The sequence below is a fragment of the Triplophysa rosa genome, linkage group LG2 (genome assembly GCF_024868665.1).
Source record: "Triplophysa rosa linkage group LG2, Trosa_1v2, whole genome shotgun sequence".
In the NCBI taxonomy this organism is placed as follows: Eukaryota; Metazoa; Chordata; class Actinopteri; order Cypriniformes; family Nemacheilidae; genus Triplophysa; species Triplophysa rosa.
Genome location: NC_079891.1, coordinates 33,810,347 through 33,829,301, shown reverse-complemented (window position 1 = coordinate 33,829,301; position 18,955 = coordinate 33,810,347). Strand labels below are relative to the sequence as shown.

At 37.7% G+C, this 18,955-nt stretch overlaps 1 protein-coding gene across 1 annotated transcript in view; it reads right to left on the bottom strand.

Annotated features, from left to right (window-relative positions):
- Window positions 1-18,955, bottom strand: part of tnca (tenascin Ca) — a 71,633-nt gene that overhangs the window by 3,421 nt on the left and 49,257 nt on the right. Inside the window, exons 16-25 of the mRNA XM_057349859.1 lie at window positions 18,440-18,593; window positions 15,894-16,163; window positions 15,575-15,760; window positions 14,670-14,759; window positions 14,292-14,555; window positions 13,896-13,935; window positions 10,288-10,535; window positions 2,817-3,089; window positions 1,491-1,613; window positions 1,271-1,414 (exon numbers count right to left, since the gene is read on the bottom strand). Coding sequence (XP_057205842.1) covers window positions 1,271-1,414; window positions 1,491-1,613; window positions 2,817-3,089; window positions 10,288-10,535; window positions 13,896-13,935; window positions 14,292-14,555; window positions 14,670-14,759; window positions 15,575-15,760; window positions 15,894-16,163; window positions 18,440-18,593 — 1,792 coding nt within the window. The remainder of the gene's footprint in view (window positions 1-1,270; window positions 1,415-1,490; window positions 1,614-2,816; window positions 3,090-10,287; window positions 10,536-13,895; window positions 13,936-14,291; window positions 14,556-14,669; window positions 14,760-15,574; window positions 15,761-15,893; window positions 16,164-18,439; window positions 18,594-18,955) is intronic.

Genomic DNA, 18,955 nt, shown 5'->3' with positions numbered 1-18,955 from the left:
GAGAGAGAGAGAGAAAGGGAAAGGAACGAGAGGGAGTCGAGAGAGCGAAACAGAGAGCAGAGAGAGAGAGAGATTGGAAACAGTTCCACCTGGCTGCGCACTGTTAGTGATGAGACGGTGTATCCCATCCACTAGTTGCGACTGCAGGTTTGCCACAAGTAAACAGGCGCTAGTATGTATACAGTCACGATGACAGTGTGAGAACTTGACGTGGCGGGTGTCCTAGAGCTAAAAAGAGATAAAGTCAGATAGTGTGTAATATAATTTTATAAAAAGAGTAACACTTTAACAAGACTTTGAGAAGGGTTCTTTCGTGTAACGTTGAGACAATCAGTGAACTATAAATTAAAACAGATTTATTAATTTTCGTGAATATTTAATCAACATATATCCGCTCAGTTTGTATCATGTATGTAGGGTTATTAAATACTGTCTAGTATAGTTATATATAATGCTAGAGAGATTATATGTATATATAGTATATAGGTATACATAATATAGTATATACAATATAGGTATAATAATATATATACACGGATATATATATATATATTATGTATGATTAGATTATATATATATATATACACGGTATATATATATATATATTATTTTATATATTAAATATATATTTTCTTAAGATAATGTGTGTAAAGCTAGCCAGCACAATGCTAGATGCTCTGTGATGTTCTGGGTGGTTTACAGAGTGTTGATATATAGTTGACAGGACGTTTCTAGAGTGTTTTGGGGTAAATGTTTAAAGTCCCAGTGAAATAAAAAAAATTCATGAAATATTGCAGCGTTTATTGTAAATAGTTTATCAATGTGGGTCATTCTCTTTTTAAAAATCGTGTGCCCTCATAATCTTCAGTCAAAATCTAAAAAAGCACTTCCGTCGTCTAGTGTCTAGATCTTAAATGATGTAAGTTAGATGGCCTGGGCGGAGCATCTGTTAACTCCTCCCCTTCCACGGTCAGTCTGCTGCCAGTTTCATTTCAAAATGCAACAGCTGTTTTATACATCCAATCAAATCGCAGAGAAAGACGAAAGCCACGCCCACTATTTTTCGCATTCAAAATTACATTTCACTCGGAAATGCGTCGAAATTTGGAAGTAAAAACAATCGCAATTTCGGGGACTTTAAAGGTCCACATCAATAGAAATGCAGGCTTAAGAATGCCCTTTAATCTTAATTGAGGTCCACAGCAAATCGCAGAATGAACAGTACAGATGGCTTAAGCCTTTTATCACAGATCGGTTTCGTGACACCCACCTGTCGTAAGAGTGTCTGTAACCGGTTCGCTCTCCTCCAGACCTTTGACTGCAATTACAGACACCTGATACGTCTCTCCAGGAGTCAGATTTATCAGTGGAACCTGAGACTGTGTCCCATCCACTGTCTGTACGACTGGAGTACCTGAAGAGCAGAATTCATTCAGAGAAAACTACACATGGTCAGAGCATCGCAGAGTCATGCGGGCACGGCCGCTCACCTCCTTGGATTGGGATGAAAGTGATTCTGTAGGAATCCGGTTGGGTGCGTGGTACGGTCCAGTAAACCACGGCTGATGTGTCCTTAACGTCGGAGAAGTGTAGGTCTCGCAGAGATCCGAGCCCTGGCAGAAAGCATCGCAGATACGTGTTAGACAGATTCAGAAAATAAGTCACAGGGGGTCCCTGGGTTATAAAGTTAATTCAGTCACCGAAGACAGAACGGGAGAAAAGGCCTTTCCCTGGTGCAATGAAAAAAGGCCCGAAGAGAAGATGCATTATTTAAAGTAAAAGTGTCTCTTTTTCCACAATTCATCTATCATGCCATCAATTCATTCAACAGCATTCTGCAAACGTAACCTGGAGCGAGACGGCAACAAAAAGAGAGCATGTTATTTAAGTCATAAACTGACACGCAACCGTTAGTTTTCAACGCATGCCAATACACAATCATTAAAATCACATTTCCCCAAAAAACCTGTACTGAGGAATGCACTGATGGTTTAGTAGTGAAATGCATGTCATTCCGGAAACATACAGATCAGTTCATATATGAGCGATGGAAGCATGCAAGGTCACAGTCAACATGAAATCACCATTGCTTAACCCTTTATATTTCACCAGTTCATATTGTTATAAGCCAGTTTGAACCAGGCTTATCATTTAATAAAACTATTAAAACATTTTGTTGATTAAAATCAAATAATACAGTATATGCCTAATTATTATTTATTAAAATTATTTTTTAATATTATTTATTTATATACACCTATAAATATTAAATAAAACAAAAAACTGAAACAAAAATCTAATGAATAAATATAAAATGACAAATGTATAATAAAATTGTGTCTGTGAATTAAACTCAAATAAATTATAGGCCTATATATTGTTTAAAATTAAAAAATATAAATATTAAAAAAATTTGCCTTAGCAATGAATTGAAATAAATTCATTAGTAAAGGCATCAAAAATAAAAATAAAAACTGAAATATTAAACCTACAAAAATAAACAAATTACAAAAGCACATGATAAATTGCTAATATGAGTATCAAACATAAAATAAAATTAAAACACCTAGACCTAGCCTAAATACTCTCTTTTACTTATTGTTGTTACTGTCATATCTCATATGTGTTTCACGTTGACTTTAAGCCTGTAAATTGAAATATATCATGAGACAGATTTCAGACTTCAGTACCTGTTTAAGAGAAAGAATGTTTAGTTGTTAAAACTTTCATCACACTGCAGGCAGAACAGCTCCCCAAATCCAGAAATGATGCAGATCGTGAGCGTTTGTTTGGACGGACCTATCCGTCTGAAATACCTGTTCTTGCCACAGCAGTAACCGGTTGGGAGCGATGTTCCATCGAGACACCGTAAAGCTCAATTTCATATTCGGTCCCCCCAAAAAGTTCTGTTAAAACTCTGTTTCTTTCATCACCGGGCACAATGAACTCTCGCGGGTGGGAGAGCTTCCTCGCGTCTCTAACTTTGAGCACAAATCGATCAAAGACATCGTCTTCTGCGGTCCATGCCAGTCGGAAGCTCTCAGGGGTGACGTCTGACACGAACAGGTGATCGATCTCGGGTTCGGCCTCTGATTGACAAGGGGAAATGTATCTTTTTCCTTTTCTTTATTGGGAAAAGAGTTTGAAACAGACATCAGCTTGCTTTCATTTCAACTGCGGGTCTCCATCCGTTCACCATGCAACGCTTTCTGTGTTAGTTGAACTCATGACAGAGAGGAGCGGTCGGGCTTTATTATCAGCTGCATTGCAAACACTTCAGATGCAAACACCGTCAGCAACAGATGGTTTTGCTTCTCCATGTTTCAATAGCCATAAAACATTCAGCTGAACTCAAATGAAGCTGTTTATGGATGCCAAAGATGTTTTGAGTTCAGTGAGCGAGCCGGTATTAAAAGGGATAGTTAACCCCAAAATAACAATTCTGTAATTCTTTATTCTCACGTCATTTAAAATCTGTAACACAAAAGAAGATATTTTGAGAAATGTCTCGGTGATTTTGTGTTCACTGCTCAGACAATGTACGTCAATGGTATCCAACGTTGTCTGGTTATCAACATTCTTCAAAATGTCTAGAAATGTTGAAAAAAATGTTCCTTTTTGAGTGAAGTGTCTACACCACCTAGCCCATCATAAACCAGCTTGAAGCAAGGTTACGATGATTGTTAACTAAAACTGAACTAGACATTTGTTAAGAGAAAACAAAGAAAATGTAGCTCTATTTATAAAAAAATGCTTCAAAGGCAAATTTGCTCATTTTTGTTTAGTAGTTTAAATTGAGTAAATTGTTAACAGGAAATAAAAAACTAAACTGGATTAAACCTAAATAGCAATATACAAAATAAACAAAAAACAGACAAAAGCTCAAAATGGTTAACAATTAAACCTAAAAATATTAAATAAAAATGAGTAAAACTACAATAATAGTAACTCTGGCATGAACCGGCATTAACATAATTTTTTTGTAAATAATTACATTTAGTCGTTGAAGATTCTATACATTGTTTTCTTCAGATTTGTTATATATTTGCATTATATTTGCCCTTTATAACATTTGGCACCCATAAAGACCCACAAGAGAGCGTCTTTATCTGTAGACACAGGCTTCATGCAGGACTGTTTCACTGAGCCTCATACAAGACTGTGTTTTCTTATGGGCTGGATCATATAAGAAACGGTTTAATTCTAAAGCAGAAACCCTTGTGATGATCTTTCATCTTTGTAATATTTGAAGGTCTCAGAATTGCTCACAACCGATACATCGGTTAGCTAATTTTGGTAGAAAACACAGTTGAAATATGGCAACAGACACGTGTATGCTCATATTTTTGAGGACATGAGACCAGTGAAGATTTCATTGCTTTAACAAGCAAAGAGCAGAAGGCTTTATTGATGGAGACCTGGTGGGTATACAAGGAACGGTGTTAAAGAGGTAGTTGTGCTGTGTTGAGGTTTCCCAGCCAAAGCTTTCATCAAATGTATGCAATTATGAAGACGTCACTTTATGGGCAGTGCAGTTCACCCCAAAATGAAAATGTTGTCATCAGTTACTCTCCTTCGAGTTGTTCCAAATCTGTATACATTTCTTTACTCTGATAACACAGAGAAAGATATTTGGAAGAATGCTTATAACCCCATGGTTCAGAAAAATATGGAAAAAATAGTTTAAATTAACTTGATTTGTTACTGCCCATGGTTGGGTCAAATATGGCCACTTTCTTGATTTGTCTATATTGTACCCAAGCATTTTGACTTAAAACCAAGCCTGGGCTGTTAAACATCTGAAGATAGGACCAGTAGAAATGAAGAACCTGGTACCTGTAACAGCCACTGTTGTGATTGGACGAGACCGTAACCCAGTTTCTGACACCCCGGTCACACTGACCTCATAGCCAATGCCAGTTATCAGGCCCAAAATATCCAGCAAGCTCTGGTTTCCTTGCACTATGTACTCTTGTGGCTCCAGCAGTTGGCCGGAGTCTGACACTTTTACCTGAAAATGACTGAAGCCCTCATTGGACTGTGCCGACCAGGACACCCGAAAACCATACGGGGTGATCTCAGAAGCTGTGAGGTTTTCCACTTTAGGTAACGGTGCTGTCAGGTGGGACAGGGTTCAATTTGGTCCCGGAAGTGTTATAAGAGGGAACACAGAATGAGGATGTATATCTGATTCTGCAGTGATTGCAAGGTCAAGTCTTACTGTGTATGTTTAGAATAACTTTAGTTTGAAAGTTCTGTATTTACAAACCAGTATATAATGAAATTGTGTAAAGCACAAAAGAGATACAAGTAAAAGATCGAAATGTACCAAGACACGAAATCAAAACCGCAATCTCATTCTTATCTACTGAACGTCGCAGAAAATAAAGAGCAAGTCCATAAGCGAATGACAATTGAGTACCGCAGAGATGACGTATTTTTGTATGCAAAACCCGGAAGCGAGTTAGCATTTTAAGACTTCCGGTTTCATCGCTCCAAAGTCTATGGGTTTTTTTAATGGGTTTTTGGTAAATCGCCTGAAATAAGGTCTGTGGCTAACAAACCTCTAAATATTTTCATTTTATTCTATGACATAAAACACACCAGTTATAACCCGCTTGTGATTTATTAAACCTTTATTGTGTCTTTAAAACGGCGGTTGCTAACAAGTTGCTAAAATCGACTACTTCATTTGGCGGGGACGTTAGATGTCATCGCGCATATAAATCTCACAAATAATGCAACATTGGCAAAAGTCTCTAAAATCATTGTTGGGGATTCACACGTTTTTAATATAGTTTGAGAAAGTTGTCGGAGGATTGGTAGTGGTGACGTTGATACCAAGAGACCAGTGTACTCTGTTTGTAACCTCGTGTTAGCTTTTTACTACTGGCGATTGTATTTAGGCTTCAAAAACAGCAAATATTATGTTAATCTGATAAAAGATAATCTTTATAGACAAAACGTGTAAACATCATGAACATTTGTTAATCGCAGATCTTATTTTTTGCGATATTCCAAAAGTCTATGGGAAAAATGCATAGGCATTCGGTCGAGGGAACCACTTATTTCCAGGTTAGCCTACAAAAATACGTCATCTCGGAGCCGCTCCATTAATCAACAATGGATTTTACACTTTATACTCAACACGATTTTACAGCAATTCGTAACTATTTTATGAGTAGCTAATTTGAGGAAAATTCGTACATTTTAGCGTTTTAACGTTTTTTTTTGTACGATTCGCATTGTGTAAATTCATACGACTTAGCCACCTCGTAAAATAGTTACGAATTGCTGTTAGATCAGGCTGGTATACTAGCCGCTTCTTTTCACGCAAGTTTCCACACTTTTTCCTAATTTACATATTTTAACTTATGCTCTACTACAAATACAAGTTAAACCAATATATGACATGAATGGCTTGCAACTAAACGAATGCTAAATTGTTTTGCGTCGAGAAGATGAAAAGTTGCACAGTACCTGTACTGGTATTGAAGGAAACTGATGGAGTTTGGCGACCATGAGACAGACCGTAAAACACAACGTCAAACACCGTTGAGTCCATAAGACCAGAGACAATTACGTTCCTCTCTGTTCCAGACAGCATGAGCTCTCTTACGTCATAAATCTGCTCATGGTCAGTGATACGAAAGACAAAGCCATCAAAGTGACCCGCCGCCACGCTCCAGGACAATGTGAAGCTACTTGGGTGCGTTTCGGACACCATTACGGGCCCCAATTTAGGCTTAAGTTCTGGATGAAAGAAAGTGAATTGTTACTTAACTAAATAGTAGCTTGATGTTAAGTGAAACTGGAGATTCAATACTGAGGCAATATGTGCTCGGATCACATTTAAACATGCTGATATTTTATAATAAACATGTATTTTAAGAGTCAAAAAATGGATAAGCAAGCGCCGCAGTACCTGTGGTTACTAAGGTCGTCAGGGCAGCTGTGTTGGAGCCCCCTGAGGTGGCATAGAGCTTAATGTGGTATTGCGTGTTTCCCTTCAGGCCCGTCAGAACCGTGGAGCGCGCGCCCGCGGCCAGGGTGCGCCCTGTCGCCTGCGTGGGCAAAGCAGACTCTCTCACCTCGACTATAAAACTATCAAACGCCTTCTCTCCCGTCCGCCAGGAGAGAGACACTGCGTCTGACGTAACGTTTGAAACAACTAGCCCAGACAAATCGGGCTCGGCCGCTACAGAGGAGAGAAAGCCAGCCATTGACGTTTGGTTTAGACTTTTTTAGAGATCTGTCCTTGCTAACAGCCGTCATTCATTCTACCGTTTGTCATTTCAAACCCACACGAAGTGCAAAAGTGGCATATTTTACCCAAATATGAAAATTGAGGATCAAAATTGATATCTTATAGAAGAAAGTATAAGGCTAAAGTACAATTAAAATAAAATATATATATTTAAAATAATTCATATGAAATAAATAAATTAGTTAAAGTATGTTTATAAAATATTTTTAAAAAGTCATATGAAAATTGGTTAAATCTCAAGTATGTTTACAAAAATATTGAAAATAATATATATTGAAATAATGAAATCTCAGGTACGTTTACAAAAATATGAAAAATAATTATTATAAAATAATTAAATCTAAAGTATGTTTATTAAAATAATGTATATAAAATAAATACATTTAAAGTATGTTTATGAAAATATTTAAAATAATTTGTATGAAATAATTAAATCTAAAGTATGCTTACAAAAATATTTAAAAAATAATTCATATAAAAATACAATAAAATCTCAAGTATGTTTCTAAAAAAATATTTTAAATAATTTATATAAAAAACAACTGAATTTCAAGTATGTTTACAAAAAATTAAGGAGCGAAAAAATAAAATGCATGCAGATTAGGCTATATGGTAGCATGTCAATAACTTTGATTCTCATACATTAAATAAGATCAAAATAGTAATTGTTTTTTATTTTAGAACCCATTTAAGTCACTTGGATTACTTTAATAATGGACAGACGTCCTTTTATTGCTTTGCCATCTTGACCCTCATATAACATGACAGCATTTTAATGTAAAATTGTGTAAGTCATGTACATCATGGGACGAGTAAAAGAATTTTCATATTTGGGTAAACATATCCCTCTAAAGTGACTTTTTCAAAAGTTTTCTGAAGCCGTAGGATGGCTTTTCCGTTAACACAAGACATATGGGCTGGAATGACATACGGGCGAGTAAATGAACGTGATCTATCCCCCTTTTCACGATTTTTCATTCTGAGAAATAAAGCAGCAAGAAAACAGTGAATTCCAGTTACCTGTGGAGGCGACGACGCTGACAGAGTTTGTCCTCCGTCCCTTCACAATTCCAGTGAGGTAGGCAATATAATCAGTGGCTGGTCTGAGATCAGTGATTTCATACGAGCGTGTACCGTGCGTTAGATTATATTCAACGGGCTCCCTCCGCCAGCTGGAGTCTATAATCTCCAGGATAAAACTCTCAATGTTTCCTTTCGTGCCGTTCCATGAAACAGTGAAACTCTGGGATGTAATGTTAGACACAAACAGACTGCCAACGGCTGGAGCAACATCTACAGGAGGAAACACTTCATGAAATAACAGCCTGTATGTGAGGTTTTGTCACTTTTTGATATTTAGGGACATGTGGAGGAATTGTGGGGAACTTTTGCCTGCATCTGTCTGTAAGGATTATGAATTAATACTTCATTACAAAAACGGAATTTGTTTGGTTTAAAGTTTATGATGAACAAAAGCAGAATAAACATTTTGGAAACTTTTTTTTAACAATTTATTTGATCATAAAAGGTGTTTGACTTTATGTGGCGCTGCACAGACCGATCAGCGTCTGACGTCATAGCACCTTCAGAGCGCTTTTACACTTTTACGTCTCACGCCGATCAGTCTGTGCAACTCCACATGAAGTCAGACACACCTATTTTGTTGCGTTTGTTCACTGTAGTGTCAAAACAGGTGAAAGAAAAAAAAGTGTGTTAGTGCACATGAAGGTTTTCATGCCGCTTCTGTGATTCCTCTCATATGACACGCAGCCACCAGTCCAAACAAACCTCATGTTTAACTTCATACAGGAGCACAGGCAGCGTGTCCAAAACACTCTCAAGGGAATTAATAACTATTTCACGAGGTGGCTAGTTCTAATGAATTCGTATGCTCTTATTCATATGATTGATTTGTTTTCGTGCCAGTGATGGTTAGAAGCAGATATGAACCATTAGCTTTTTCCATTAAAACCATTACAAAATTCCTTTTTGTGTGATATGGGCATTATTCCAATAAGATTTAACACCCCAAATCCACCACCATTAGACACCGTTATATTTTCCATAAAACCCAGTACAATTCCCATTATAACCAGTAAATCCATTACATTTTCTAATGTGTTTTGGGCAGGGTTAAACCCAACAGAAACCATTACAGAAATTCCTTTATGTACTTGGAACAAAAGTTAGTAGCTGTGTTAGATGAAATGTCAGATGGATGAGGAGGATGTTGACTATTTCAATTATTTTAAACGCTGAAGGCTAGCAGCTATATTTACATTTATGTAGTTGGGAAAATGCTTTTTACAAAGCATCTTGCATTCAAGGTAAAGATTTTAGCACTACATGTTTTCCTTGGGAATCAAACCAATGAGCTTTTGAGCTACAAGATCACTTGGAAATGCTATTTGGTTATGTGAGGCTGTATCATTTAGTACAAAAAACACTTTTTTTGTTTATGCTATAGCACTACAGAATGTTATCTTGATCAAGCATTTGTCTACTTTGGAGATTGAGATTGAAAGGAAACACTTTAAAAGTCATCATTGACTATTTACTTTCCTAATGCCTGCTCTTACTGCACCTGAATAAAGAAAAACTTCTCACACTGGTAGACGATGAGAGGACAGTAAAGAATGCGAAATGACAGTTTAATTTTCATGTTGCAATCACTGCAGCGCATCAAAACTCACCCCAGTGAGGCGTCATGCAGACGGCCGGCTGCATTATATTCTCGAACACAAAGCTTTGGGTCGATGGAACTGAATAAATGAATGAATAAATTCATGACGTCTAACACAAACAAGACTCACACAGTGGCTGGAACAGAAGAGGTGATGATCAATTAGCTTTGTTAAAAATTTACGGGTGGTTAAGCGCATTCAGCGTTCTCATGGCCCCATGCACACCTGCTTGACACCACAGATCCCAAACAGATTTAAAGAGTCAGAAAGAGAGAAGAAGAGGTCAAGACACACTGAATCATAGATTCCCCATCCCGTAACTGTATGCAAGGGTACCTGTGGACGCTTCCACGTAGAGCGGACCCAGAATTGAGCCCTCGTGCATGCCGTATAACGCAATAACGTAGGACGTGTTGGGGCTGAGCCCAGACATCCACAAACTAAGAGCATCACCAGATACTGACAGGTTCTGTCTTTCTGGGCCACCTGCTGAATTTGCCACTTCAATCACAAAACTCTGAAAGTCAAGGCCCTCATCAATGGTCCAGGACACATTGAAGCTATCCCAAGATACATCGGATACACTCAGACTCCTTATGTCGGCCATCTGGTCCTCTGACAGATAAAGAAATCACACATGTTAATGTCGCAAGAACGAATCAGGTTAATACAATGAAATGAGATGAAAACATCAGAGCCTTTGAGACAGATGAAATGAAATATGATTAAAGACATGGGGAAAGAAACATGAGGTTATAGAAAAACAATGGTCATCACATACAAGACTCATTTTTGAACACTTTTTTTTACAATTTTTCTACAAATAGGAGAGAGATTGGGTTCCCTAAAAATGTTTTTAATGTCATGCAACAATCGCAAGCCCAAGAGACCTGCGGGTGTTTAAAAACGTTCTGTTGGCAGAAAGTGTCTAGCAAATATAAACACACAAGGTCAATTTTTTATTTTTTTATATATTATCTTATCTTATATTATTATTTTAAACAAGTATTTTGCTCATCAAAACTTCAATTTTTATTGTTGTTTTTTAGTTTTAATATATTTATTATATTATATTATTATTTTATGTATACACAAGTAATTTAACCCTGGCGAGGTCAATTTTTCATTATCATGTTTTATATATTGTTTTTAATTATATCATCATTTTACACAAATCATTTGCTTATAGCAATGCCAATTTTTGTATTATTATTTTTCAAATATACACAGTATATTCTATTATATTATATGAGTTATTTGCTTACAGCAATGTGTTTTTTATATATTATTTTATATTATATTATCAATTTACACATGTCATTTGCTCATAGCCATTCTTTTTTATTATTATTATTATTAATATTTATATATTATTTTAAATGAAATTATTATTTTACATGAGTCAATGCCAATTTTTGCATTATTATTTGTAATATATTTATTATCATTCAAAGTCATTTTCTTAAAGCAAGGTGATTTTTTATTTAAGTTATTTTTTATTATATATAAATAACGCTGTATCATTTTTCTTTATTTTCTCAAAATGCACCAACGCACTTAACACTAACACCTGCAGGATCGCTTCCAAACTCATGGGAAAACATCTGTAATGAATAACATCTGTAAATGCTCAATGCTGTTACGACAGATGACAGACGACTCTAGACATATAGACTGATGTACCTGACTTTACTTGAACACTGACCGGTTGTGATTTCTCGCCCTCCACCATCCCATACAAAGTAATGTCATATCTCACATCAGGGGTCAGACCATGTATGTGAACCTCCCTGGCTTCTCCAGACACTTCGATAATATTCTGTATAGACATTGACTTCAGCTCGACGGTGAAGCCATCAAAGGCTCCTTCAGGAGCCGACCAAGACAGCTTCAAAGTATTTCTGCTCACATCGGTGACTTTTAAGTCACTTGGGTTAACTTGACGCGAACTCTCGAGTTCATCACTCGAGGTTTGTGTTAAAACACTGGAGGTAGTAGCTACTGGCTGAAGGGTTGCCAGCGTTGTTGGGACACTTTTGACGGTCAAAGCAACAACATCAGGAGAGGTAGAGTTTGGTGCTGCAGAAAACCACATTCAATGCATTTAAAGTCAAAGATTAACAGACAGATTTAAGGGTGTTTACCTGCGAAAACAAGAGGTTACCATACCACAGACTAAAGATTCAAGTCACCTGCTGAAGATGCTTTTTTTAAAGGCTTGAAACATAATTTCTGTTAGGATGTCACTTTTCTCTTGAGATGCGTTCCATGCAAAAGAATGATTGACATTTACATGCATGATCTGAATTTCTTCTGACCGCGTCTGTGCCATTAATAGCTTTGACAAGCCATTAACTGCTGAAGTTTCCATGTAGCCCACCTGAGCAGAAGTACATGGGAAACATCAAACTGAGGAAGAACTCATCCAGATGGGATACACATGCATGAAGAAAAACATTCTGGATGCAACCAGTCACAAGCAATATGATGTACTCATGATGTCCGGTGTGAGTATTTATAGATTTCTCCACTGCAAGAACTTCAATGGAGGTGAAAGGCAACACATACACATCAGGGCTGAATGATATACTAGATATTCACTGAATATTTGATTATTGTAATGGATTTTTTGACCATTAAAAGTGTGCCATTAAACAAGTATTATGGTTGCTCCTGGTCTTGTGACTTGTGAGCATAAGGTGGGTAATGTTTTAATGGTGCTATATAGAATTTACTACTTACTACTTGCATTTAATTTTTTTTAAACAATGAGAAATTATGGCTGGTTTGGGATATGATAATGCATTAACTTTGTAAAATCAATCTAAACTATGTTAAATATTTTTTTAAATGGAAGATTATATATTACATTATATATTACAATATGCAATATTTTAATGCTTTAAGTTTCTTAAATTATTTTGAACTGTAGTAAAATAAAACAAAAAAATTATATAATGCAATTTGATAACACTTTTTTTGTGAAAACAAAACTGTAAAAAATCAATTTAAACTCTATTAAAATATATTAAAAAATTATAAAAATTAACCATCGCAATATTCAATACTAAAATGCGTTAAGTTTGTAAAATAACTTTGAACTATATTAAAATATGTATTATTTATTATATATTTAATAACAGAAATTTAAATTATTTAATATGCAGTATGGTGCTATAGGTTTGTAAAATTGCAACAATATTCACATTTATTTAAAACATGAAAATTATATTTTGCAATATGAATTATGATAATGATTCAAGTATGTGAAATTAATTTGAACTATAGTAAAATATATTTGAAAAAAAAAATTAAGATAACGTTTTAAGTTTGTAAAATCAAATCAAAATATATTAAAAACCCAAAATAATGTGATATGATAATGCTTTAAGTCTGTAAAATAAAATAAAAATGAATAAATAAATAAAAACAGAATAAATCTAATAAAAGATGAACCCGAATTTTGCCATATATACCTAAAACATATATACAGTATTTAGATATACATTTACACTGGTTAATTATAAGATTAAATATATCATCCAGCTCTGATATGCAGTATTTCCTAATGTATATCATGCGATGCTCAACCATATGTGTATGGGAGCCATAAAGTCATGCACAATATCATTCTGAAAACTAAATGCATGTACATTCATTTGTATTGACAAGTTCTCATCAGGCTGTGAATTCAACCCAAAAGAAAGTTTATACCTGTGACTGCAACAGCATCTAGTAGTGAAGACCTTTGGTCATTGGATTTTCCATAAAGTCTTACTTGATACTCTGTGGACGCCCTGAGGCCATGAATTCTAGTGGCCGTCACCTCCTTCTGGAGATGAACGTCCTCGCTCCATTTCCCTGAGAAATCTTTAACTTCTACAGTGTAACTCTCAAAGCCAACGTGCTTATTTGAATCCCACATAAGATCAAATCCATCGGACGTCACGTTAGACACAATTAAAGTGTCAGGCGGATCCTCGTCTCCGCTGCCCGAGAACGGGCTCTCCAAGGTGTCGAGAGACACAAAGCTAATGACGTTGTCTTCCGAGTCGTTGGCAGAACTGAGTTCGGGGTCCGTTTCGGCTATATAAAAAGTGAAAGATGCTACAAGAAAAAGACACAAAGACATGAACACACGCAAGAGCAGCTGAGCCTCCAACAGGTGTACATCTCAGCATCAGGACCGCCTGTGATCAAACGTGCATATCAATATGATAAAACTGTCCTAATATGACGTGACAAGTTTCCAACAACAAATAATATGTCTGATGTCCATTCCTGAAAACGGAAGAATGAAGCAATCACATTCAGTTCAAGCGAATAAAGGAGGTTCTCACCTGTGGATGCGGACACTGTTGCCGGGGCACTTCTCCTCCTGCCCCGTTCTGCCACCAGTGTAATAGTGTAACGCACGCCGGGGGTCAAACTGTTCAGGGTGTAAGTGTTGGCCGCCGCGGGCAGCTCGATCTCCTCATGACGGCCGTCGGGAGACGCAAACGCTAACCTGTAAGAGGAGATCTTGGCCCTGGGTTTCTTCCAGGCCAGCTCCAGGGTGGTTTCAGTGGAGTCTCGCACCTCCAGATCCCGAGGAGCATCGAGATCTGTGCGAGCGGTTCAGAATCGCAGAACGGATTTATGGAGGCTGAACTAGCGTTGCTGTAGCTCAATAAGTAATAAAAAATATATTCTACTACGATGAAGAGAAATGATCTCACCGGTCAGTGCATTAGCGGTCGCTGGTTCGCTCTCCATTTCATTCTTCACAGCTGTGACTCCAATGCCGTACTCGATGCCGGGCTTCAGACCTGTGCAGACCGATAAACTTTCAGATAAACTCTCAAAATAACACTCGAGCATCACATTTCACGTCAAAAGTCATTTATCTGTTTTAAAAATATTTCAAATGTGTTTCATAACGTAAAAAAGAAGGTTGTGCTACAGACTGGTGCAGGGATGACGTATTTTTGTAGGCCAACCCGGAAGTTAGCGCCACACTGATCCCTTGCCCGAAAGCCTAGGGATTTTTTTTCATAGACTTTTGGAAGATTTGGAAGAGGTTTATGATGTTTACACGTTTTGACTGTCAAGATAATCTTTACAAGCTCACACAACATTTGCTATTTTTGAAGTAAAAAGCTAACGTGGTGCTATAAAACAGACCGCACTACGGTATCAATGTCACAACCATCAAGCCTCCCACAACTTTTTCAAACTTGATTAAAAACGTGTTCCCTCCGTGAATGATTTGTGCCTATGTTGCATTAATTGTGAGATTCTTATGTCCCTGCCAAATGATGTAGTCGCTTTTAGCAACTTTTTAGCAGCCGGCGTTTTTAAGACCTGATTAAGCTTTGAAAGTCACGAGCGAGTTATAACTGGTGTGTTTTATGTCATAGAATAAAACATGAAAATATTTAGAGGTTTTGTTCCCCACAGACCTTGTTTTAGGCATTTAACCAAAAACCCATTGACTTTGGGGCAATGGAAATGGAAGCGCTAGAATGCTAACTCGCGTCCGGGTTTTGCATACAAAAAAAACTCATCTCTGTTGTACTCTATTGAGTAACAGTTCTCAATATATCACAGTAATACGTTTGTGAATGTTTCAGTCTGATTTTACCCGTAATTGTCATCCGCGTTGTGTCTCCGGCTCCTCTGGGGATCATTTCCTCGCCGTGAGAACCTCCTGCGATGGGGCCGAACTTGATCCGGTAGCCATCGACAGACGATCGGCTGTTCTTCCATTCGACTGTGATGCTGTTGTCCGTCTGAGCTATAGCCTGGAGATCTCTGGGAGCGTCCAGACCTGAGCACACAGACCCATCACAACATCACTGAACCTGATGTCACGTAACGCATTACATAACTGTAACCATATAGATGAATCTACATATAATTACATTTCATGTGTTTTACAAACATCAGTAGAACGTTCGTACCTGTGATGAAGCTTGTAGAGACGGGTTCGCTGGTCTCCTCGGCCCTTGTGGAAGTGAGAGAAACGGTGTACTCCGTGTCCGGGTTCAGGTCTTCCAGACTGTATTGTGTGCTCGTGGCAGGCAGGCCGATGTCACGGCGTGCTGACGGGTCTGTGCTCGGCCCGTATGACACCCTGAATCCATCCACCTCTGCTACCGGCCTGGACCAGGAAATCACTGCTGAACGATCCGTTACATCTCCAACATCGACTTGCCCGGGAGAATAGATTCCTTCAACAACAGACACACTTTCAGTTAGATTAATGACATACAGAAATACTTGTTATATTCACATCTACTACCTAAAAATCTTCAAGGCTATTATAGATCACTAAACCTGTTCATTGAAATCAAATGATATATTACTTGAAAATAGGCAATACAATTATTAACTAAAAATAAATAAAAACCCAACAAAAAAAATGTATAAATAAAATGCAACTAATACAGCAATATAAAAAATATATACATAATAAAATGACAAAATCACATAATTAAACAGCAAAAATTTGAACTAAAAGTAAACAAGAAAATGTATCAAACTGAAAATAAAACTATAATAACTGCTCTACTATTTCCTTAAAGCCAATCATTTTCTTGATCTGTATTTTCTTGCTCCGGATGAGATAAATACTAACTTGTGTAGAAACTACAAAAGTAGTTTGTTATATCTGTGTTTTCACATAAATAGTTATTTTGCTTATTTTAAGCACCTAAAATTCTAAATACACTTTTATCTAAAAACTGTTGTGTTTGTCTCTCTTTTTGTCATGGCTCTGCTTCCTTAGTCATGTTTTTCTTGGTCCTGTAGCAGAGCCATGGCAAAGTCTTTGGTTATGTGTGGAGAGAAACATATTATTGTCCGTTTGACAATAATATACGTTCTCTCCAGTGTCTTGTCATTGGCCCCATTCCTCTCGTTTCCTCGTTATCTTTCCCTGAGTGTTTAATGTCCCACACCTGCCCCATGTCGTTATCCCTCGTTTGTCTTCCCTATATATACCCTCTTGTTTCTTTGTCCTGTGCTCTTGTATTGCGTGTACTGCGTTGTGTTAGTGTTCTGTTCCTACCATGTTCTGTTCCTGCCATGTTCTGTTCTGCCATAGTTCCTGTTCCTGCCATGTTCCTGTTCTGCCCATGTTCCTGTTCCTGCCCATGTTCTCTGTTCCTGCCCTGTTCTGCTTCTGCCATGTTCCTGTTCCTGCATGTTCCTGTTCCTGCCATGTTCCTGTTTCGCCTGTTTCTGTTCTGCCTATGTTCCTGTTCCTTGCCCTGGTTCCTGTCCCATGTTCCTGTTCTGCCCCTGTTCCTGTTCCTACCCTGTTCCTGTTCCTACCCATGTTCCTGTTCCTGCCCATGTTCCTGTCCCGCCACCTGTTCCTGTTCCTAGCCGTGTTTCCTGTTCCTAGCCTATGTTCCTGTTGCCTGCCCATGTTCCTGTTCCTACCCATGTTCCTGTTCCTACCCATGTACCTGTTCGCCCCATGTTCCTTGTTCCTGCCCATGTCCTGTTCTAACCGCATGTTCCGTCCTACCCATGTTCCTGTTCCTTGCCTGTTCGTGTTTTGTGAGTTTTGTGCCTTTTATGATTTAAGACGTTTGGTTGTGTCTTTGAGTTTAGTTTATTTGTCTTGTTTTCATTTTGCCCCCTCGTGGGAAGTCTTTTGTTTTATTTATAGTTCTTAGTTCTGTTTTCCCCCATTGTGGGTGTTTTTGTTCGGTTTTGTGTTTTGTTTAAAAATAAATGTTAACCCCTTCACTGCCTGCCTGCGCTTGGGTTCTTCTTCCGTATTCCGTGACACTTTCTGGCTCCACATTTCTTCTCATATGGCGTGGACTTGAGTGTTTTTATATTAGGAGAAAATCCCTAAATGACCATTTGTTTCTGTACTAAATACGCTGAGGTAATGAATCGAGGCACATTTCACACAAAAAACATTAAGCGCAACAGTCAGGGTGACAGCTTCTTTAGACCTCTCTTTGCATCTAGAAATCTGAGCATTTTTACAGGCGGTAAAAACGGTAAATATGCCACGCAGGGTCAAAGGTCAAGGGCCTTTTAAAACCAGAAGATGGTGTGTGTGTGTGTAGACGCTGACATACAGAATTCCCATCTGTTTTGGCCTGCTCGGGCACCATATTTTATAAGGTTAAATGATGGCCGTACATGACGGTTGATCCAAACAGCGGGCCCCCAAATTCCTTAACACTGAGCTAGATTCACCTTTGACCTCTGAAGTAAATGACTGTAGCTCAGTTGGTAGAGCATTGTATTAGCAGAGCAAAGGTTGTGGGGTTGATTCCCATGGCACATACATACTGATAAAGTGTTTAGCTTCAATGAACTGTAAGTCACTTCGGATAAAAACATCTGGCAAAAACATAAACGTAAATTACAGCATGGACGAAAAGCGTTTCTGAAGCTTTCTGGTGAAGTAAATGTAAAGGAACTCAACATTTATTGGAAAATTTATTTCAGATCTTGCTTATAAAGAAAGGTCCATTACTCGTGACTACGTAGGCGCTGGTCTGAGGTCCTGTGTTGTTGTTCTTTATGATGCCCAATGACACCTCATACTCCTGTCCTGGGCCCAGACCTGTCTGCTCAAAGCTGGTCTGTGAAGGTTTAAGAGTGTTCACAATCTTCCCATTTTCCTCTTTCTGTTCACGAGAAAAAACAACAGAGACAAATTATTGCTTTTTAAGTTAAGTTTTTTATAAGTAACAAAATTCTTTTGTAGAACTGAAAGCCATTGCACATCGAGTCCAAAATTTGCATCCGAAATTTCCGCACGTTAAAAAATAAATACGACCTCACGTTGTGTCAATCACATTTACACATTGCCTCTGATATTTTCGTCCGTCATAAAAAGATTCGGACTGGGTTCGATTTTCTGGGTTTTTCGCATCCGTAGCAAGCATTTTGAGAGCCGTTTGACAATCCAGAGACACCGTACAAACGAGCGCCAAATACGAAAAAACGCATACGAAAATTTCGGACTGTATGTGCAAAGACCTTGTTC